This window comes from Rhipicephalus sanguineus, chromosome 9, assembly GCF_013339695.2.
Source record: "Rhipicephalus sanguineus isolate Rsan-2018 chromosome 9, BIME_Rsan_1.4, whole genome shotgun sequence".
NCBI lineage: Eukaryota > Metazoa > Arthropoda > Arachnida > Ixodida > Ixodidae > Rhipicephalus > Rhipicephalus sanguineus.
In genome coordinates this window covers 26,675,407-26,698,418 of record NC_051184.2, presented here as the reverse complement: position 1 = coordinate 26,698,418, position 23,012 = coordinate 26,675,407, and the positions used below count along the sequence as shown (strand labels likewise).

General features: G+C 47.8%; 1 protein-coding gene across 2 annotated transcripts in view; it reads left to right on the top strand.

The window, feature by feature from the left end:
- Positions 1–23,012, top strand: part of LOC119404822 (ras and EF-hand domain-containing protein homolog) — a 115,499-nt gene that overhangs the window by 80,851 nt on the left and 11,636 nt on the right. For both annotated transcript variants that reach the window (XM_049419028.1, XM_049419027.1), the window contains 6 exons: positions 760–828; positions 2,246–2,333; positions 3,297–3,373; positions 15,047–15,351; positions 18,051–18,499; positions 21,941–22,047. In XM_049419028.1, the coding sequence (XP_049274985.1) occupies positions 760–828; positions 2,246–2,333; positions 3,297–3,373; positions 15,047–15,351; positions 18,051–18,499; positions 21,941–22,047 (1,095 nt within the window). The remainder of the gene's footprint in view (positions 1–759; positions 829–2,245; positions 2,334–3,296; positions 3,374–15,046; positions 15,352–18,050; positions 18,500–21,940; positions 22,048–23,012) is intronic.

Sequence of the window (23,012 nt, the reverse complement as noted above, 5' to 3'; positions counted from 1 at the left end):
GGGTTCTCGCAACGTGCACCTAAATCTAATACACTGACGTCATTGCATTTCGCCTATGATGGCAGGACGCGCGCTGCCTTTCCGCGCGCCCTGCATTGGGAGATCGTCTGGTCTGGAACACTGGTAGACGCGGTACAGTTTCAACGGTGAAGGGAGTGTTGTCAGCGTAGGCGGGCACAGGGTTGCCCGTATGGGGGAGCCAAGTTAATTTGCAACGCACCTCAACCTCTTCCTGGCCTCTCCCATTGAGGCTGTTACGGTCACTAGGTTCCTTGTAGCGCACGTAAAAAGACTAGGACAAATGCAGGCACACATAGACACCAGGGCGCTAACTTCAAGCAATGGTTTATTTTCGGAAACCAGGAGTACACTTATGCACTCGCCTGACGGTCATAACGCAGAGCAAAGACAAGGCGCAGAGGGAATGTATGGAGGGGGGAAAGTCCCCCCCCCCCGCCCACGCCTCTGCGCACGCCTCTGCGCACGCCCACGGTTGTCAGCGTTGCGTTCCATACTTGGCTCTTCCTGCATTCCTGATTACAACCGTGTTATATGGCCGCTATGGTCATGACTAAACTCTGTTCATGCATATATTTGGGTACATGACACAGCGCTTTAGTTAATGGGACGTGAATTTGACCATCTTATACTGCTCGTAAAACAAACAGCTTTGCTTAGTGTAATGGTGCAATGCTTTGTAATCGCCGTCATTTAATGTGCACTTCGAACGAAACGACGATTTGCCTTTCTTATTTGCAGCGAACGAGAGCGCATTATGGGCGTACTGCAGGAACAAGGACTCGCCAGCAAGCAGCTTCAGCACCTCCAGTGAGAACCCCTTTTGTGATTGTCTTTCGGTACATAGTGCAGAGTATGTATGTCTTGCGCCTGCGACGCGTCGTCTCATTCGTATTTGTCCTCGATTGGGTCAAAGCGCATGGAAATCGATCCAAATCGAGCTTCCCTATCGACCGTCACTTCTAAGCACGCTCAAGATTCGATTCTACTTGGCATACTCTCGCGTAGTGTACATTGGTTGGAGTTCTTGCTTCGCGCAACAGCCAACAACAGGAATTTTGGTGTTCACGCCTTGCAACATTGCTTCGGTACAAGTTGAAACTTTGTTTAAAGTCAGTTGGGGCATTGGGGTTCGTGATAGTGCACTAAAGGGCAGGCTGGCGCTAGTGTCTATGGGAGCTGCAACGCATGGCGCTTCAGCCAGTATGGGAATGATGGGTAGTACACGGATTTGTCTAAACTTCGTTCTTTCGGCTCCGTTTGGCTCCACGTCGTCTGCATTCGCTTTGTCGGAAAACGAAGTTCAGCAAAAGTCTGCAGTTCCACTTCACCACTTTTACCTTTTTAGGCTCACCAATTCAAATCTGGTGACGAAGTTCACGACGTTCTGTTTTTTTATCCGAAATGAACGCCAGAACACTGCAGTAAACAAAGCGACAACTACGTTCGTAGCCGAAAGCACGAAGAATAGGCAAATTCGTGCACTACCCATTCCTATGGTGGATGAACGATCGCAGCGCCACATTTCCCTCTGATGAATATTGTAGGAAACTCTATGAGCTGTGGCACCCTGTGAAGATTGCAGAAGAAGTGAAGCTTACCTAGCTCTTCCCTCGCTCTTACAAGGTGTTATATTATTGCCACGAATAGTTTCCAATAACTGGCGTCGTCATATCAATACAACACATATTTGACTTTACTGGTTACATGACGAGCATAACCTTAATCTTTAGTTGTGTTAAGTTTATTAGCGTAAAAGCTGCAACAGAAACTTAACTGATTCGATGATCACTACGAGGAACCACGTATCAAACCACGACGCTTCAAACTCTTGCCTCAATGAAAAATCAGACTAAAGAAAGTGGTCAGCAAACGTTTTCAGTAAGGCACTATCGGAGCCGCCGCTGCATATTTCCGAGCCATGTGGTCTGTTTCCATTAGTGTAAGCACGAGCCCAATTTTTATGCGTCTATCTCACATTTAACGTTTGTTAATCTCGGCAGATGCTGCTTCGATATGCGCATGTTTTGACCTTACTCAGTGACCTCACTCATCGTTCTTGCCTTGCCCGATTATTTATTGCACGTTATGGTTGGCCGCAATCGAGCGTGTTAAGGAATTTGTTTACGAAAAAAAAAGAAAAAATACGATTTCGACGCTTCGTTTGTTTTTTCCTCTTGGTTGTTGACTTCATCCTTTGATAGCTTTTGCGTTTCGTGTTTTGCAGAGAAGCCAACAGAAAACTGCAAGACACCAACGATATCTTGCGGAGCGTCTTGGAGAAAGCCGAAGCCGAGAAGTCGCACACTTCAGACGTATGCCTGATTTCGATGATTGATTGGTTGATTGATTGATTGAGATAGATAGATAGATAGATAGATAGATAGATAGATAGATAGATAGATAGATAGATAGATAGATAGATAGATAGATAGATAGATAGATAGATAGATAGATAGATAGATAGATAGATAGATAGATAGATAGATAGATAGATAGATAGATAGATAGATAGATAGATAGATAGATAGATAGATAGATAGATAGATAGATAGATAGATAGATAGATAGATAGATAGATAGATAGATAGATAGATAGATAGATAGATAGATAGATAGATAGATAGATAGATAGATAGATAGATAGATAGATAGATAGATAGATAGATAGATAGATAGATAGATAGATAGATAGATAGATAGATAGATAGATAGATAGATAGATAGATAGATAGATAGATAGATAGATAGATAGATAGATAGATAGATAGATAGATAGATAGATAGATAGATAGATAGATAGATAGATAGATAGATAGATAGATAGATAGATAGATAGATAGATAGATAGATAGATAGATAGATAGATAGATAGATAGATAGATAGATAGATAGATAGATAGATAGATAGATAGATAGATATAGATAGATAGATAGATAGATAGATAGATAGATAGATAGATAGATAGATAGATAGATAGATAGATAGATAGATAGATAGATAGATAGATAGATTATTTATCCGTGCATTGTCCTACCCTTGAATGCTCCTGAGTGCCTGATGTTTCATGCGGATTGATCGAATAATAGCAGTTACATCTATAATATCGATAGGTATAGAGCCACAGAATATCGCCATGTAGGTGCGGCAGTGGTTGTTCGTTTGGATTTGCGTGTCACTGAAAAAGAAATGCTTACCTGGCTCTTGGTTTATTATTTTTCAAAATTCTATTCCTCCTCCCCCCCCCCCCCCCCCCCCCCCCCCCTCCCTACAACAGCAACTGGTGCGACAGGAGTCGGTGCTTTCCGACTATTTCGGCGACTCTGCCTTCACACCACCCATGAGAAACCGAAGGTACGTAGATGCACGTCGTATAACTGTTTTTTTTTTATTGATATGATATATAAGGAGATGTTGGCGCACAATTATGGCGCCGGCTACTCCTTAGCCCTTGAGTGAAACTTGAACACATATCTTAAAGTAAAACATACAAGGCAGTTCATGTAAAATAGAACACTCGGGTACACATATGTAAAAACACACTTATAGGCACATATCACAACAAAATGATAAAGAAATGTTCCAAAGACAGCGAATGAAGTCTCTGATAATGTCCGTCGTTAATATTTGGTCCGACCAGCACAAAACAGCAGAGCACACGTCTGGTCTTTAAGAAGATGTATTCGCTCGTGAGTACATAACAGTCGATACGTTATTCACTTCAGCACACACATATGATGGGTGTCATATGAGACTGCGCATAATAAGTACGACATGTGTTACACAAATGAAAGTTCGGTATTTATTAGTAGTTGTCAGCAATGCCGCTGTCTTGTAAGAAACGTGTTAACGCTTTTAAAGCTTGCGTCTGTAAAACTCTAGTTGGCCACGGGCCCCTGTTTTCTTTTTATGCGCTATGACGTGGTCACTGCGGCGCGTACAGTGAATAAGCGATGTACGCTCTGTACTAGTATAGAGCTAATGGCAAGTTTATAAACCATTTGGCAAAATGCTTGCCATCTGCGTGAGTTACGTAAGGACTACGGGGGTGTGGCGCATTTTCCCATTCATAAGCGCCGTAGATGCTCCTGGTGGCCGCCGCTGGGAATGGTAATGAAGGCTCGATGTTGGAAAGGAAACAGTATTCGTGCTCCCAGTATTTGAGACCTGGCATAGACGTCAGCCATCTCTCGGTTCACGCCACGTATTTAGGCATTCGCTGCGCCGTAGCAGAGAGCGCTTATTTTGTGTTCGCAAATCACCCGTCGTGCGCGACTCTGACTTCGGCGAGTGCCTCCTCGGACTCGCCCGCGCTTTCGGCGCGCTAGCGGCGCCTCCTTTCTCCGGTCCTGAAAGCGGGCTTGTCCGCGCGACACGCACGAAGAAGACGTGCCGGCAGTTTTCTCCGAGCAAAGGTGTTCGGGAACGAGACGGCATCGGGGTGGCGTACGAAGCGCACCGATGCTATAGGAGAGGAGGCGGTGGAAAAGTGGAGGTAGAAGGGAGGGTATACTTTCGGCGCAGGGCTGCCCTGATGGAAGAAACAAACGTGAGAGGAAAAAAAAAAGCTTCTGCGCATGCTCGGAGCGCACGCCAAAAGCGCGCGCACCTTTTCCACGTCGTTACAGCGGGCGCCCTGTGAAAATTATTACGAGGACATAACTCTCCACCCACTCTTCTCCACCGCCGTGCCTTCCCCCCCCCCTCCCCCGCACACACACAGAGCTACGGTCCCCGAGTGAGCCACGGCTGCTGAAGAGAGTGAAAGTTCTGTGAAACGATGGCTGCATGCATACGGGCTCTACGATGGAAGCTTTCTCTCTCAGCCTCTGCGAGTCCCGCGCTCCTGCAGCAGAAGCAGCGCGGGAAACAGCTGCGGCGTTCTCTCGCCCGCGACTTGAGCGAGCGCGGACGAGCGAGGCAGAGAGATATTGCGAATGAAGCAAGCCCCGGGTTGAGGCGAAAAAAAAAACAAAACAAACGCGATAGCGAGGTTCGTGCGTACGTGCGTACGCTGCCAGGCTATCTGTACAGGAAGGCAAGGAAGGAGCAGCCAGCAGCGCTTGCAACCCTCGTGTTTAATGCGTCGCAATGCCGCCGCCGCCGCCGTTAGCGTGGTTCTTGTGAAGAACGCCCACTGCCGACCTTGGAGCGCACTTGGCGCCTCCCGTCGGACTCTGAAAGGTTTCTCGAGCGTTAAGGACCAGACCCGAGGCCTCCGCTTCCGTCGTCCCTTACCTGGACCACTGGACTGTTTGCGGTTCCTTACCGCCGTCCCTTACCTGGACTTACTGGACTGCTTGGGGTACTCCCAGTTACCTGGTACACCAGGTATCTCCAGCTCAGTTTCTTATGTGGTGATTAGACTGCTTGCGGTGGAAGGAACACTGGACTTGGCTGGACCGTTCCAAGAAGCGCTTTCTCCTATCGTCTTTATCGTGCGCTGAGGTAGACCTCAAGTTCCAAGAACTGTCGTCTCGTTCATTGCAGTGTGCGCGCGTCATCGTCGTCGTGGCGCCGACCTGAAGCGACCCGCCGATTGCGGCTATGTCGCTCCACCTTAAGGTCGCTTGCCATTAAGGCTGTCACTGGGGCGATTCCTTATCGTGGGCTTTGATGTACCGCCCTCCTGATGCAGAAAGAACACCTGAGCATTGCTCCAGAGTGACTGTCCCGGAACCTGCGCTCTCCTCGTTGCATGCATCGACTGCGACTACCGTCGTCTTGGAACGGCGGGAAGACCTGACTAGAGCGGTCGCGGTTTACTGCTGAAGACCGTTCGTCCTAGAAGTGTGTGTAATCCGAGTCGCAACTGGAGCGGAAGCGGTGGATGCCTGGAGTGGTCCTGGTCACTAAGTGATTACTGTTCGTCATGAAGCGTCTCAAGGCAATGTTCGGCGTCGGCAGGCGGGGCAAGTTAATCGTGAGCGACGAGCGTGCGCAATCGGAAGTCGATCCGGTGATGTGGTACAAAGTGCTTCCGGTCGGCGGCGGCGGCGACACGGCGGCCGAGGCAGCAGCAGCAGCAGCCGTCCGGGAATCGCCGGCGACGGCGAACGGCTGGGCCGGTGGAAAGCCGGGAAGAAATTCGATTGTCGCCGTCGAAGAGTAGGTGACGCTTTTTTGCTGGTTCCCTTGACAAGTAAAGAATTAGGAGGCGTGGGAAAGAGGGACAGAGTCTGCGTTACGTCTTCAGGGGGAGGAGGAGAAGTAAACGAGAGGAGATAGAGAAATATCTTTATTGAAGCAATATGTTCAGCCAGCGTACATTCGCCTACTTGCTATTCTATAGGGATAGGAAGGGAGGGCAGGAAACAGGCGCTAGAAGAGCGTGCGCAGAAAGATATATAAAAAATAAAGCATAAGATGCAGGTCTTGTAATAGCTGTCCGAGGCGACGAACAGAAAGCGTCGACAGGGAATTTAAAACATAAAAAAATTAAGAAGAAAGGAACACTTATGCTAACATTGGTTCGAGCAGCGGAACTAAAAACGAGGGACAAAGGACAGACAGAAAAGGACGTCGTTCCTTGTCTGTCTTCCCTTTGTCCCTCGTTTTCAGCCCCGCTTTTCAAACCAGTGTTTGCTGTGAACCAACTAGAACCGGTGAATACCGGTGTAAACACTCATGGGCACAACGCACACTTTCTCGATTGAACGATCAAAGTTTGCTGAGAAAAGCGGTTGATTTGCACGCGTACCGGTTGACGATGTATGCGAACACGAATTTCAGTGCTTTTCGTCGTTTAGTGGGCAGGGCCAGGAACGTAGCATCCGTGTTACACCGTGTTACCGGCTTCGATTAACTTTTAAGGTAAAATATTCTGCCCAAACAAGGACGGACCACAAAGAAGAGACGAGACAAGCACTTCTTTGTGGTCCGTCCTGGTTTGCGCCGAAGTTTTCACCTTAGAAGTTATCTATATCAGCTAGGTCCGGACAAAGTTTTATTGAGGCTTCGATTCAACGTTGTCTACGCAATAATTCGTCTGCTTTACCACAACGGCCAGACTACAAGCACATGCTGTGACAACTGCGGAGCCGTGGAATCCGTAGAGCACATCTCGCTTGAGTACCCAGCATATAATGACGAACGAGAATATCAGGATAACCTAGACAGGGTTTAAAGTCTCACTTCATTGGAGGGAGGGCCCTGAGAGGGCGGCGACCTATATACATACATACTCACATGCATACAGCCCCCATTACGAAATGGAAGAGGGGGCCGGGCCCCCCCGAGCACCCCCTCCCCCCTGAACCTAGAAAAGCTCGACCAAAGCCCCTTCGGGAGAGGAAAAAACGCTACTCCTGCAGCTCGTAGTTGAGAGTACGGCTCAGCGTCGAAGTCCGTGAAAGGAATATGTCACGGCTAGAAATAAGGAAGAAAGTCAGAAAAAAAATTGGCCGCGTATCTGCGTGCTTCGCTGCAAATGTCGTGTAAAGACGATAGAAGAGGCGCTGTGTGAGATATGGACGCCATCTGCAATACGTCGGGAAACATGAGTGCTGTGTTGCGTGCTGGTAGTCCCGGCGCAGCAGCAGGCGAAGACCGGCGGTGACCAACGCGACCGGCGGGGACACCAGCCAGCCCGAAAACGCGGTTTGGCGCGAAGCGCTGAAGCAGAGAAACGTCCGCACTCAACGAGTACTCTCCACACACTCTTTTATTTACACGCGTCGCCTGGGTAAAACAGGAACGCCAGAGCGGCGCCCACAACCGGCAGCCTGAAGGCCGCCACAACGCGCTTTTTCATTTTTTAAATATGTTTTTTCACCTTCTTGGCATTCTTAAAACTAAAGTTTTTCAACACCAACCCATGGCATTCGTACAGTGCAAGACAGAACCGAAACCGAAACACAACAATGAGCTCGTGCGAAGGGCACGGAGGAAGGCAAATTTCAGCGCATTCGCATTTTCAGCTTTGTTGAAACAGCGCTCACTAGACGACGACGAAGTAAAAGAAGGCACAGGACAGGCGCTGCCTGTCCTGTGCCTTCTTTTACTTCGTCGTCGTCTAGTGAGCGCTGTTTCAACAAGATGAACGCTTACCAGCTCGCTCAAGCTTCCATTCTTATGCATTTTCAGCGCAGCTTAAGAAACTAGAGTCCTTAAAATTACGTATGTATGCATTTCCTATTAAAGGAACACGCCACCTAATACTTACCTAGTGATGTTGCACCTCAGATATGCATGATATTTACTTTTTGATCGACAACGTTCACAAGTATGAACAGCCGTACCAGTTCAAGACGGCTGGCCCTTGGGCAAGTGGTTCAACTTTGGCCGAGTGCTGAATCGAGGGGACGTGCCGACAAACAGAAAGACAGACAGACAGAAAGACAGACCAAAATTTCTGCGTTTAAGTTCCCCAAGAAAGACTATCGTCTTTAAAAAATGTGGCGGTTGAAAGGCGGCGCCTATAGTCTGACACCTGCTGCGACGAACGTGCTGAGATTTCCTTCCCGTGTGTATCGTCCCAATATACATGTATACAGGTTTGGCGCGAGCTAAGCGTGTTGCCATTTTTTACTCCTTAACAAGAGGAAGGAGAATAGGGGTTTTATGTGGCAAAAATAAGATATAACTATGAGACACGTTGTGGTGGGGACACATACGTTTATCCGGACACGTTGTGGTCCGAATAAATTTTGACCACCGATAGTCGGTGACAGCCTAAGAACGAATACAAGCTCCACCACAAGAACTATGGTGCGCCTGTCATTAATCTCTGCAAGGGAGTGGCGCTGGGTGGTTTTCGTTATAATTATAAGTACTTTTTCGCTGCTAATGTAAATACTACGCTTATTATGAAATAAAGGTTCGTCGTCCCTTCTTAAACTTTTACGTTTCGCTTCGCATTGAAGCCGGAACTTTTGCTGGAATTTGCCAGGAAGTTCAAATTCTCGGCCGAAAACCAGCGAAAAGAACTTGCGCCTGTATGGGAAAGTCACCGTGACCGAATGCGCTACGGGCGCTTCACGTGAAGCAAAGAGTCAATTGCAATTGGATGGGGTCATTTGTGGAAGTTCATCCTGCGTGGAACAGCGACGTCTGTGGGTGGGCCTTACATGCATTCTTATGTTGAAACTGACTATAGTTTTTTTAACGCGCACCTGAATCTAGACGTATGGAGTTTCTTGCGTTTCACGCCCGTGGAGAAGCAGCCGATGTGGTCGGGAGCCGAACCATCGTCCTTAGCAGCGTTATGACATAACCGCTAAGGCACCGCGGTGGCCAATACAGGAAGTGTGCATATTCATATGACTTAGAATCGGTCAGCTCTTAATTAAATAAGAAGAAAAAAGAAAGGAAAACGCAGGCGTAGTTAGAGCTTACGATGATTACCCTCGAATTTCTTCGCTAGACGATGTGATCTTGGAAATCCTGCTCCATAATCCCCAAAAAATTACAACTGCGGTTTTGAAATGAAGGACTGTGCAGTTGCTTTCATCTCTATATTAGATCTTTATAATCCTGAATGTTCTAGAAGGAGCGCAACTCCTGGTGGACGCGAAAAAGTCCACTTGATTGTTTCTTAGGAAAGGCGCGGGATTTTTGGGCACTTGATGCTCACTGTCTGCATAGATACTATTTCTTTAACGCTCAAGTAGATATTGACAACGCCTATATTCTCCTTTTTCCTAAATGTTTTAAAAAAAAGTTGTTTTAACGTTTTGATAGGTAATCGCTTTATTATTACGGTTACCTTTTCGTCGTAATTCATAGGTTGATGACTGATTTTGTTAAATAATAATTTTTTTCCCTCTGGCTATGTCAAAAATTATCCTGGAAACTTTATTTTTGTGTGCGAGATCACGTGTCTTGGGTCTTTATAGGTGGATGGTGTTTCTGAAGCCACTCTATGATGTTTGAAAGGCCTATGACGACTGAGTCGACGGTGTTTGTCAAACATGTCCTCTGCAGCCGGTTTCAGTACTAGCCTCACAGGAACGCTTTTGGTGCCTCTTTTGGCTAACTTAGTGAAACGACATTGTTATTTGTTTAATGGGTACCGACCCCAATTTTCCAAGCTGAGTTTATTCCGTCATACAAATCTCCTTTGTACAGAGACGGCTCTGAGCAACTGTGAAGCTCAGGAAATGCTCGTATTTGAACACTAAAGTAGAATTTCGCATGGCGCAGCTACTGACATCTACACTATCGTGACGTCAGACTACAGTGTCACTTCTGGTGACTTCACGAACCAGTATGGCTAGTTGTGATGACGTCAGGTTCCATATCATTCAATACGACCGCTTGTGCGTCTCCAACTGAGCCAATGAGCCGAGCGGCTGTGGAAACGGCTCGATACCTTGCGCGAGCACGTGACATGAAGCTCACTCCGTGTTGTGACGTCAAGATACAGTAGGAACAGAAACTGTCTTTTAAGAAGATAATGTGATTACTATTTCAGGGTGCATCAACGCTTACCAGTGCATTTTCTAGACTCTCGAAGGCTTGGCCTTTAATTTCACGGAAAAAGAAAATCAAAATGTTCATATCTGTACCCCTTTAAACAACCCTTTAGGCTTCGTCACGTGCCTGTAGCTTATTCTGATATGGTTTAAAGCTCGAGCAACTGAACCTCTACATTTTTTTTCTTCAGTCCGGTTGTATATGAGTTAACATAAAGAATATAACTTTTTTTGTTCGATTAAAAAAAAAAACGTTCAAACTGCAGCTCAAACGACTTACAAGCGAGCTGAGAACGTCTATGGTTATTCTTGTATCATTTTCAAGACCAGGAGAAATTTGTACTCGCTTCACGCTAACTAAAGCGGGAGTCTAGCACAAAACAATGCCTTTACGTCCACGCGTTTTCGTGCGCAACAAAAACTTGACGTGGTGAACCGTCTCGCGTCTTATGAAAGTCTGTGAAGCAGACAATGCAGTAGAGATAGCCACTTTAATGGATGCACTTGAATGGATTTATCCACACGCGTTTCTAGGAGTTTTGAATGGCGTCGCTTTTTAAAGGGGCCATGACACCCAATTTTCGGTCATAATCTGTGTTATGTGGATTAATCCTTGCGCATTCACAAATAAGCTGGCGAAATGTTCGCGCATTTGGTCGAGCACTTAATTTATAATCGAATATTTTTATTAACACGCGAGCGGCGCGAGAGTCAGGCAACACTGCTGCACTCGCGAGCCGTGACGTAACATGCATCGAGCTTTGCAAGCGTATGCATTGCGGCGAACGATATTGTTCCGTGGTCAGCTGCTCGTGATATCGATATAGTTTAGCTTTCGTCAGCTTGGCACTGATATTGAACGATTTGCAGCGGCTGAAACTTTGGTAGAAGACGACGGCTCCGTTCTGTGCTGCACATGACGTCACGCGCGCCATTGCAAAATGGCGGTCGCCGGCTGTGGGCGGGCTTTACAGCCGGCGACTTCTAGGTCTTGTTTTGCACTGAAATAGTCTTTTACGGCCCACTTTTGAAATCCATATAGACATAATAGACCCTCTACTTCTAGTTTTCGCTGAAAACCACAAATCTTTGGGCGACCGTGTCATGGCCCCTTTAAGTCACAGATCAGGATGCGTTGAACTGTCTTACTTTATATATATATATATATATATATATATATATATATATATATATATATATATATATATATATATATATATATATATATATATATATAAGAATAACCACACGTGACGCCAAATTGAGAATATATCTTGCTTAATTTAGGAGCTCATATCCATAATGTCGCTAAATCGATTTATAAGGTTAGAGATGAAAGCAGGGCAAGGATTTGCTTGTTGATTGAAACCTGTATAACAAATAGAAACTACACTTTTGACGTTGTTACCTTTTGTGACTAGTGATGAAAGTTCGGTAATTACTTCTGTAACTCCGCCGTTCAAGGGAGCTAGCTAACTGCAAGCACACCGACGTTCGTGTTTTGCCGAAATGGCAACCTATTTTGTTGAAGGGCTGTGTGGGTAGTGAAATGTGGATTGCCGACACTATCTTACGGTGTCAGCTTAGGTGAATTGATGCTGGATAGCTTACACTGCAATGTAAACTTTGCGCTTTACAATGTAACCTAGCCTAACCTAACGTAACCCCACCTAAGCTAACCTAACCAGAAACGTTCCATATACGCAATGTCAATCATTCCGTATGGTTCCACGCAATTATAACGTAAAGTTATGGCAAATACATGAAAACTATATGGAATGCGTATGTTCTACGCAAGAAGTACGCAAGAAACACGAAGAATTGTTGGAATATGGCACACGGAACGTTGACGTGGCTTTTGATGTGAAAGATGTGCAGCTTAACAAGCGCTATAAGAATGACAGGTAATAGGTGCGACTATCACTCGCATCTGCCGTCTTTGGGTCTATAGGCAGAGCCTTCAATTGGTGCAGTTATCACTATCGATCACTTGAAGTCTATTGTTTGGATACGATTGCCCCAGGTCCCGAGGGGGCATCTTATGCGATTACTTATGTGCTATAGGCTCACTATGCTTTTCTGCGCACTATTCGTACGTTTGAACCGATGGTGCAGTGTTCTTCGTTTACAAGTTTACATGCCAGAAAAAATGTTCGAATACCTTTGCCGGCAAGCTGTTCCAAGTAGGCTCTCTTATTCGGGCACCTGTGAAACAGCTGTTGTATTGAATAGCTCTACGGAATCGTTTGATTTTTTCTCAACTGCTGTGCGCACGCCTACGCTATCGTAAAAAACGTAATGAAACTACGTTCTCGTTACTGGCTTATGCACCAGAATAGCAAGCCTGTCAAAACTCAATTGGAAAATAAAACTTGGATGTACGCGGAGTGTTAAGAACAATTAGACGAACATTCACTTGTGCTTTCAACGCCGTCGTAAAATCGTCTGCAATGTGGAGCTTGGGCACTTAGGATATTATGGCACTTAGGAATCTAAAGTAAACGAGTTTGCTTACGACCGCAAAATAAGGGAGTAGTGGCTTATATTACAACTTTAAAATGAGCTACTGCAAAGTAAATACTGTGGCTCTCACCGTTTTTCAGTTTCGTATCTATGCTTGAGGAACATAGAAAATAGCTCACATAAAAAACAGCGCTAAAAACGGCGGACAAGAGAAAGAAGGACACAGACGGCGGCGCTGACTTACAACAAGATTTATTTGCTAGCACCGCGCAATATATACTTGTACGGTATCTGACAAATATAGGAACAACAAATAAAAAGATAAAAACAGTGAAAACCTATGGAACATAATCATCGCCATGAGCCTCACGTGTGTAAGCATTCTGAAGAAAATCAATTTCTTTTTGTGATAGGGCAATTGAAGGCCTGCTGACACACGCATCGCCCGGCCTAGCCATTTCCGCAGCCTCGTGAATTTCGCGTATCATCTGTTCCCGGTGACGCTTGACCACTGCACAATGCTGGAAGTCGGGGGAACAGCCGCAGTCTCGGCAATGAATGCCGAGGTGCCCCGAAACCATTGAGGAGACATTGTGAGCGTGCTCTTTCAGCCGCTCATTTAAACAGCGGCCTGTCTGGCCGATGTACCTTTTGCCACAGGACAAGGGTAGAGAATAGACCACCCCTTCAATGCATGGAACGAACTTGTTCCGATGCCTGGTCTGGCATGCTCGCTCTCCCCTGGAACCAGGATTCACGGCCTTGCACAACCTAGCCTTCATTGCCGAGACTGCGGCTGTTCCCCCGACTTCCAGCATTGTGCAGTGGTCAAGCGTCACCGGGAACAGATGATACGCGAAATTCACGAGGCTGCGGAAATGGCTAGGCTGGGCGATGCGTGTGTCAGCAGGCCTTCAATTGCCCTATCACAAAAAGAAATTGATTTTCTTCAGAATGCTTACGCACGTGAGGCTCATGGCGATGATTATGTTCCATAGGTTTTCACTGTTTTTATCTTTTTATTTGTTGTTCCTATATTTGTCAGATACCGTACAAGTATATATTGCGCGGTGCTAGCAAATAAATCTTGTTGTAAGTCAGCGCCGCCGTCTGTGTCCTTCTTTCTCTTGTCCGCCGTTTTTAGCGCTGTTTTTTATGTGAAGTATGTCGTACCAACTCGCCCAAGCAACCACTTTAGCAGGGGCGTAGCCAAGGGGGGGGGTTTGGGGGTGTTCAAACCCCCCCCGAAATTTTTCAATTTTGCTTGCGTATATAGGCACGCACACATACAAACGCACGCACGAACATAGATAAAGTATGGTTGAACCCCCCCCCCGAAAAAAATTTCTGGCTACGCCCCTGCACTTTAGATAGAAAATAGCGTTACTTTAAGTACAAGATAATTTAGAGTGAACTCCTTAATTTATTTTGTATAATAAATTTAAAGATTAAGTCTTGTCTGTCAGTCGGCGCTTGTGCTAGCAACTTTTGTCTCTTGGCCGCTGAGCTTATGCCGCTATTATAATTAAAATATGGAATGAATATCCGCATCTTGGGCGCATAGACGTTCTCTGAACGCAACTATCAAGGCTCCTTCCGAGACTTGTTCTCTGTAATATCACAGCGCGTTCTAATAGCTGTTACGTGCGCACACGTGCCAGTTGTTCTTTCCTTCTGCCACTTTCTTATTCTTATTCTCCCTGTTAAGGAGGGAAGCGAACCAAGCGCAACTTGGTTAACCTCAAGAAAGTTCGTTGCTGGGCTAGTTGGTTCATAATCTTAAATACTGCATCGCTCATTCCACACTGGACAGAGAAAGAACACTGATGCACAGGACCAGGCCCGTAGCCAGGAATTTTTTTTGGCAGAGGGGGGGGGGGTACTTGCTGAAAACCTTGGCTGTTTAAGAAAAACATCTGTTTTCATTATTTATTTTTGGTAAAAACACCTACTTCACCAAAATTTCTGGGGAGGTCCGGGCCCCTAGACACCCCCCCGCCTGGCTACGGGCCTGCACTGGACATTATCCTGTGTGGAATCCGCGCTATCCAGTATTTGAGATTGGTTAAGCTCCCCGTATTTTCTTCTCCCTTTTTCTTTCTCTCTGTCGACTCGACCACTCCCCGCTTATCGACGACCTGCCGCTCAGGCCGCTCGGTGACCGGAGGCCCCTGTTCGACCCCGAGGAAGAGGAGCGCGCTTCGGCCATCTGGTCGACCAGGGCGCCGTCCATGGACCAGCACCCGGTCCTGGACCGAATCGAGAGCGAAGAAGAGCCGGTCCTCGTGGACCTCAACCACCGCGACGAGCGAGACGGCGACCCGCTGGAACAGCGACAGCAGCCACAGCTGCTGCAGCCCAAGGAGAATGGAGACGAAACGGTCGCCATGATGGCGGGAGGCCACTTGCAGCCGCCAGCTGCCGCAACGGCAGCCACGATCGCCGAAGAAGCAGGTAAGGAGCGCTCGCTCGCTTAGCGGGGCCGGCACACCTGTCTCTTCGCTACACCACTCTCTCTCTCTCTCGCCGGAAAGAAGCACTTGCGTTGCGGCGCCCTTCACATCTGTATTTGTGCGCGTGATTCCGATGCAACCGCTCATCTCTCTCCCCTAGAAGTGCGCAGTCTGTATCTAGGGCAGCAGCAGGCGTCATCCCCATAGTTTTTTTTTTTCATTTCTTTCTCGCGTTTCGACCCTGGGCCCGCGGGCCATTGCCTGTGCTTTGCAGGATGCGTCATCCGCCGCCTCCGGTGATTTGCGCGCGTTTTGAGAAATGGTCGCTGGCTGCTCACTGACGCGGTATAGTGGTGATGGTCACGACTTTGTGTTCGTCGTCGTGGGCCGGCCTGCCCTCGTCCTGCGAGAACCCTGCCGCCGATGTAGTGGTTTCTGCTGCGCTCGCGGCCCGTGCACCTTTATTCCCGAGACCCCTCGCTCCTCCATCACACCCTCAGCTGCGCCTGCACTTCAGGCGCTGTTCGCTTTGAGTGACGTATAGTGCGTGCGCCACGCTGCGCCGGCATGTCGGGACCTTGGAACGAGAAATGCGAAGAAACTGGGGCAGCGGTTTTGTGGACAAGTGCGAGGATGGACGTACTGCGAGAGAACGGGTTGACGAAGGGAATATTGTAGCGATATATAGGTAAGAAGGAAAGGGAAGCAAGGTTTGTGACCGGGCTAGTTGGTATTCAGTGATTGCATAAACGGCGCGGAAGGAACGCAAAAACGAGGGACCTACGAGGACTGGCGCTGATTTCCAGCTAACTTTATTTGCACGAACCTAAAAAAAAAAGAACAAGATATCGCGCACGTGATTATGCGCAAAGCCACAGCAGCAAAAGAAAGAGCACCAGTCCTCGTCGTTTCCTTGACGAGGACTGGGGCTGGTGACGAGGACTGGTGTTGGACTAGTGCTGGTGAGGACTGGTCCAGTCCTCGCTGGGATCCTTGTTTTTGTGTCCCTTCCACGCTTTTCTCATGCAATCCAGGAAAGGAAGAAAAATTTGAAGCGGGTCGCGGCTATTGCGTATGTGTATTGTAGAAAGAAGGTTCTAAAGAATCTTAGCATTGCAGTGAACAAAGCGGGAGGCGTGCCTTTTTGTGCGGGCATTTTTTATCCCTGTGTTAGTTTTTTCTGGTACTAAAGAAAGAACACGAACACTGGACTCGTTCGCCGCCGTTCTTTCAGGCGGTCGGTGTGATCTACAACGTGGAAGTGATGTGCAACGCGTGGGTCATCTACAAGATTCCGCTCTCTTGCGGAAAATTTTCATTAGCTAAAACAGGCGGACGCCTGAATGGTCCGGTTTAGGAAGCACCGGGGTGCTGTAAGTGCTCATTTGTCGCGCTGATAACTCTGCCCCTGAAAATGCTTCAACGCAAGCTAGCCCAACTTTCTTCATTGATTACAGAACGACACGTCGTTCGACGCCACGATTGTGCTCAAGAGTGTGAGGTTGCCGCAGGCAGGGTCTCAATACCCATTCGTTTGAGTGCTCTCGACGCATGCTTCGTCGCGCTTCGGTAGATAGCCACCTACGTTCCCAAATCACACGGCCACTTTCACACTTGAGCGACCACATGAAGGAAAGAAGATGACCTTCTAGGGGCTCGTTTTTCTTTGTTAGACACTTTTTTCTTTGCTGGACAACATTAGTAAGAACTAACAAACAATAATGCAGAGACAATAATAAAACCACATGCAGCTTTAGATGTTTATCCTTGTACCGTCTCTATATGGCCTTGCAATTTCAAGAATCCAACTATACAGTTGGCACCATACAGTGCCAAAACACTGCCACTGTAAGGTGTACTCAGAAACAGTGGGAAGGCCAGATTTTCAGCTCGACACTCGAAGGCCGGCTCAGACTGATCGGCCGGGCAAGGGGGCTGGCTAAGCTGCTTACATAGGACGAATGCCTTCGCCTGTCCCTAATAAACGTTTGTTTCTCTCACTCTGTACTCCGTATTTCAATGTAATGGTTATAAGAGTTTTGAAGTATATGAATTTTATTCGCTAGGGTCTTCCATATAATATATGGAAACCTACACAGGTTTCTAGTTAGGATCCTGATATGTTTATCCGAGTGACAGTGAGACCAACTTTGCGTGCCCGGGATGCAGTCGAGGAAGAGGGAAGAGGAGGAGGTCGTGTAAGCTCTTAAGGATACGTTCGTGTGACCACATATCTATATGAGATTCATAAGCATGCGGGTCTTCTTGATGGGCTTCTAGCGTATCTGTGACATATTTCGCTCGTTGCAAAATCATCACGTACATTACAGTACGACTGCAATGATCTTGCAGTCCCATTCCCACTCTTCCTTGTTGTCGGACATCTCGAACATTCCAAAAAAAAATGTATTATGACCTGAACTCCAGCAGAAAATAGGACACACCACAGCTCTGAAGACGGCGAAGACAGCCCACGATGACAGCGCTGTGGAGTGTCTGGTGTCCGTGGTCTTTGCGATCTGTTTGATATGTTCGAGAACGATCACCAACTAGCCCAGGTGTCGATTCTTGTTGATCCGTCGGCGTGTGCAGGGTTCATTAGGCGTGGGGGAAGTTTCACCCCCCCCCCCCCCCACGTCCTCTTTCCTGTGCGGACGCCTATGTCTTCACCGTTCCGACGCCTTTTCTGTTCTTCCGTAGACAGTGGTCTATCGACCCTTCGTTCCGCGGCCGCGCTGGACTCAGCCGAAGAAGGCCGCCAGACCGACTACAGCACCCCTCTGCCGTCGCTGTCCTCCGAAACGGTGTCGCTTCGTAACCGGTCGTCGTCTTCGGCGACGCCGTCGCTGCACGACCACGAAGACAGCCTGGACTCCAACACCGCGGGCGGCCCGACCACGGCGTCCACGGTCACCGCGGCCTGCGGCCACAGCAGCGGTCCGCTGCTCACGTCCAGGCCACCGCTGCCCGTGCGTAGCACGAGCAAGGCGAGCGACCGCAGCGTGCAATCGTTGCCGCCGTCGTTCGGAGAGTCCAAGGCGTCGTCGTCGTCCTCGTGTTCGGGAAACGGCATGGTGTCCAGCGCGCCCGGGGCGGGTGCCTCCGTGAGCAGCGAGAGCGGCATCGGAAGCCGGAACACCTGGTGCAGCGTGAGTCCCTTATTTTTCTACTTAGTGTTTGAATAAATTCTGGCGTTTCGTGTGCCGAAGAAGAAGAGGAAGAGCAGAGGAAGGCAGGGAGGTTAACCAGAAGTTTGCATCCGGTATGCTACCCTGCACTGGGGTTGGGGAATAGGGGGTTGAAAGCGAGAGAGAGAAAATAAATAATAAGAAAGAAAACAAAAAAAAAACAATCACATCCACACACACACAAGAGCGTTCCGCTCAGAGGCGCTCTGACAGGCCAGTGGATCGCAGGAAGGCGAGTAGTGCTTGTAAAGCCTTCTTCTGCGACGTTATGTTCGGACGATGGCGTAAAAGTCTTTCTTCTGATAGAGGCTGGTCGTCTATCTTGTTGAGAGCATGGCAAAGAGATTGTCTCTGTGTTCTATACTTCGGACAGTCACACAGAACATGCCGAATCGTTTCTTCGTCGCCGCAGTGTTCACAGGCGGTGGAGTCGGCCATCCCTATGCGAAATGCATACGCATGGGTAAACGCGACGCCCAGCCATAATCTACAGAGAACGGTAGCGTCACCTCGGCGAAGTCTTGATGGCAGTCGAAGGCTTAACGTTGGATCAAAGGTGTGTAGTCGTGCATGCATGAAATGTGGCTCATTCCAATTTGACATGGTGCATTGGCGAGCGAGCATGCGGAGCTTCCGAGCAGCGTCTGTCCTAGAAAGAGGTATCGACAGGTCGCGGTCCTCTGTATGGGCTGAACGGGCAGCTTGATCGGCCCGTTCATTGCCGATAATCCCACAGTGACTTGGTAGCCATTGAAATGTAATGCAATGTCCTTTCTCGGTGAGGTTGTGGAACATCTCGGCAGTCTCAAATACCAATTGTTCGTGCGGACCGCGGCGTAAAGTCGACAGTAGAGACTGCAGTGCCGCCTTGGAGTCGCAGAAAATCGTCCACCTTTTTCTCATTTGGTCGTTAATGAAAAGCAGCGCGGCGCGAAGCGCTGTGAGCTCTGCTGCCGTCGATGTTGTTGGGTGAGCCGTCCTGAACTTGATAGTTGTGGCGATCGTTGGAATCACGACCGCCGCTGTTGAACTGCTCGGTAGGACGGAGCCGTCAGTGTAGACGTGAGTCGAGTCGTGATACTTCTCGTACAATAGAAGTAAAGCGAGCTGTTTAAGAGCTGGTGCTGACAGATCTTGTTTTTTCTGGACGCCTGGTATTGTCAGGTTGATGACTGGTTGTTTTAGGCACCATGGAGGAACCGAAGGTCTCGCCGCCGGTGTGAAGCCAGTCGGTAGAGAGTCGCCGTGTGCGGAAGCGGCGATATTACTACGCGGCATGCCGTACGGACTTCGGGTTAATTTCGGATTTCTTGAACATCCCTGGTCCGCCTCGGTGGCACAGTGGTTACGGTTGCTCGGCTGTTGACCCGAAGGTCATGGGGTCGATCCCGGTGGGCGAGTCACTTATGATGTGATACCTCCGCCGAAGTTCGAATGAAAGCGGAATGTTCTGCCTAGCGCTGCGTAAGCAGCGCTATTTTGCCACTGTCAGTGGCTGGCCCGTGTCATTGGGTGCCAGCAGCCTATAGACTGCGCCGTTTCGCGGTTCTTACTATTCTGCCAGCCTCACTCACTACTGACAAAACCAGACAGCGACGTGAAGATTTACCAATGACGCAATATTTGAAGTTCCTGCTCAAATCACGTGACTTTACTTATTTATTCCATTTTTTACTGATGCGTCACAGGCTCCACGCAGGAGTAATATGTGAGGGGGACTAGGCAATATTTCTTTTTGCAAAACACACAAAAACAAACAAAAGAAATTAAAAGAAGACAGGTAATGCACAAAGGAAAAATGTAAGAGATATGGTATAACATAGGTTGTAACATTGTGATAATAAAATGATTGTTTTAATGCGTATGTTTCATACATATTTGGGTTCTGCTACTTGATATCGTTACATAACGTATAAACATGATTTCATGTTAACTCACGTGCCCTAGGACTGTAACAAAACCCCGCAAGGTGCTAACTCCAGAACCTTCCGCCGCGGTGTGCCGTTGCCTTGCGCAGCCCCAGCCTCGGCGACCAATTTCGGGCTGTCCATCAAGCCCGCGAGGCGGTGGGGAGGCAAGGCCTCCACGTCCCCGCGTGGGAGATCTAAGGCCCGGTCGGCGAAAGCTCTGCAAGACTATCAGTGAAGTTGTTACGAACCAATTTCATGTTTCATATTTCACCACCCGCATGTGACGGCGACCGATGTTCCGTTATTGAGCTTTTCAGGATATGTAAACACGCACCCCGTATAGATAAGAAGCGTTAATCCTGATGTCCTTTTCGGTCGGCGATAATGTACCTTATTGTTAGAAAGTAGTCGCGGCGCAACTGCCTTAATTTTACAGCTTGCGTTGCCGCACTTGAGACTGTAGCTTCGCGGAATATTTCTTCAGTGTGGCGCAACGCGATGGCTGTTCCCCTTACGGTCGGCGCTGACGCAGAAAGCGGCTTGCGCGGTGCTTCAGGATGTGCCTGACAAGCCCGCGCGCGCGCTCTTTCTCATTCATTCCTCGCGAGAAGGCGCGGAAGATTTGCGAGTTTCCGTCAAGAAAGGGCGCTCCTGTTGGTCGTGCTATTGCTCTATCATTTCGCAGTTAACGTTCGCTTCGTCGGCTTTCGCGTTAACTCGGTGCTAGACAGAGCTGTGTCGCGTCGTCTTTGGCTGAATTTTACGCGCGCAGCCAGTAAGGCGTTTCGAGAGTTCATCAAACGCAGCGTGGAAGTTGCACGCCGGCTTCGTAACACGCGTGCAAGGTTCAAAGTAACTCACCTCTCACCTTCCCTAGTAGGATTGCCTATGGGTTGACCGCTCGCCACAATTACGGCGAGCGGCTGCCGGCATTACGTTCACCTTAACGTAAGGAAGAGCGTGAGCGGCTTTCGTCTTTGACGTTGTATTCGTGGCATCTAATAGCAGTAACACGATAGATGAAGCGATACAAGTTGTTTGAGCGTTGATTACTTTACAAGGAGAGATTATTCATTATTATTTCTTTATCTGGGGTTTTACGTGCCAAAAGCACGATATGATTATGAGGCACGCCGTATTGAAAGGCTCCGGAAATTTCGACCATATGGTCTTTTTTAATGTGCACTGACATCGCGCAGTATACGGGCCCTTAGCATTTCGCCTCCATCGAAACGCGATCGACGCGGCTGGGATCGAACCCGCGACATTCGGGTCAGCGGCCGGGCGCCGTAACCACTACACCGCCGCGGCGGACAGTAATTATTCGTCGTCTCAAAAAGGCGTCTCAAATTGTTGTCTCAAAGAGGCGAAGGCCGTTACACTGAAATTAGTGCGAAACTTTCCTTATTTCTTTTAATCATCTGGCATATTCGCGTACAGCAATTCGCCTGCCTGCCACCCCCCCTCCCCGTTTTTTTTTTTTAAACTGCAGATGGAGAGTATCGACGTCTCGCCGAAGCCAATGTCCAGAGGCAATCTATCTTCACGGAGGATTAGTGAAATCAAACGTCAACTGGGCGTCGACCCAAGTACCGCGAAGTAAGTCATTTGCCCCTTTTATTCTACATATTTCGCTGGGAGTTTGGGCTACCTTAAGGAGTCTGACCGGCGTGGCTTGCATAACGTGTTTAGCATATCCAAAAAAGGCAGGAGTTCACGGGAAGATGGAAGCATGAATAAATGAAAAATCCTTGAACATGGCGTGTCACTGAAGCGAACGTTTCGACAAGTTGTCTTGTCTTCTGCCAGTTGTAATGTTGGAGAAAAGGCCGCTTGTCGAAACGTCTGTTCCAGCAACACCCTGTGTTCAAGGAGTTTGCGTGCTCTGCATGTGAAACAAGACACCGTGAACTGCTTTAGTGTGTGTTTGTGTACGTAGCTAACACGACCGCTTGTATGCTTATACGCAGGGCTGGGCAAAGATACATTGAAATTGTATCGCGATACGATACAAGATACTCGGGAAAGAAGTATTTGATTATACAGATACAAGATACTCCCCGAAAAAATGTATCCGATACGATACTTCCCAATTGTATCCTGAGATACTTCGATACATTTGCAAATTTTCTATTATAGGTCTATATAATGAAGCAGCAAAGGTCTATGTAGAACTGTGTTTACTTAAAAATTTCTTAACTGCGACCAACTTTGTTTAATTTTAACAAAATACCGGTTTGTATCACAATATACAAAATTTCTTGCTCAAGGTATATCAGCTTTAATTCCTAAACAACATATTCGGATTTGTTTGGCTGCTTAACATGACAGCTCTTTAACCGCTGCGCTGTTAGTGGTTTTTGCGTGGCACTTCTGTAATTTATGGGTGTCGCGGTTCTACTTGGCGACCACCTAGCGGGTTGCCATCTACTTGGAAGAACGTCATTAAGAAGCCTCCGCACAATTACGCAAATACCGCTGTGCAGTCTTACCTTGTCCGCAAGCGTATTTTTGTTTTCGTAATACCGCATCCATCGACAGGTGTAGAGCAGCAACAACGTTGG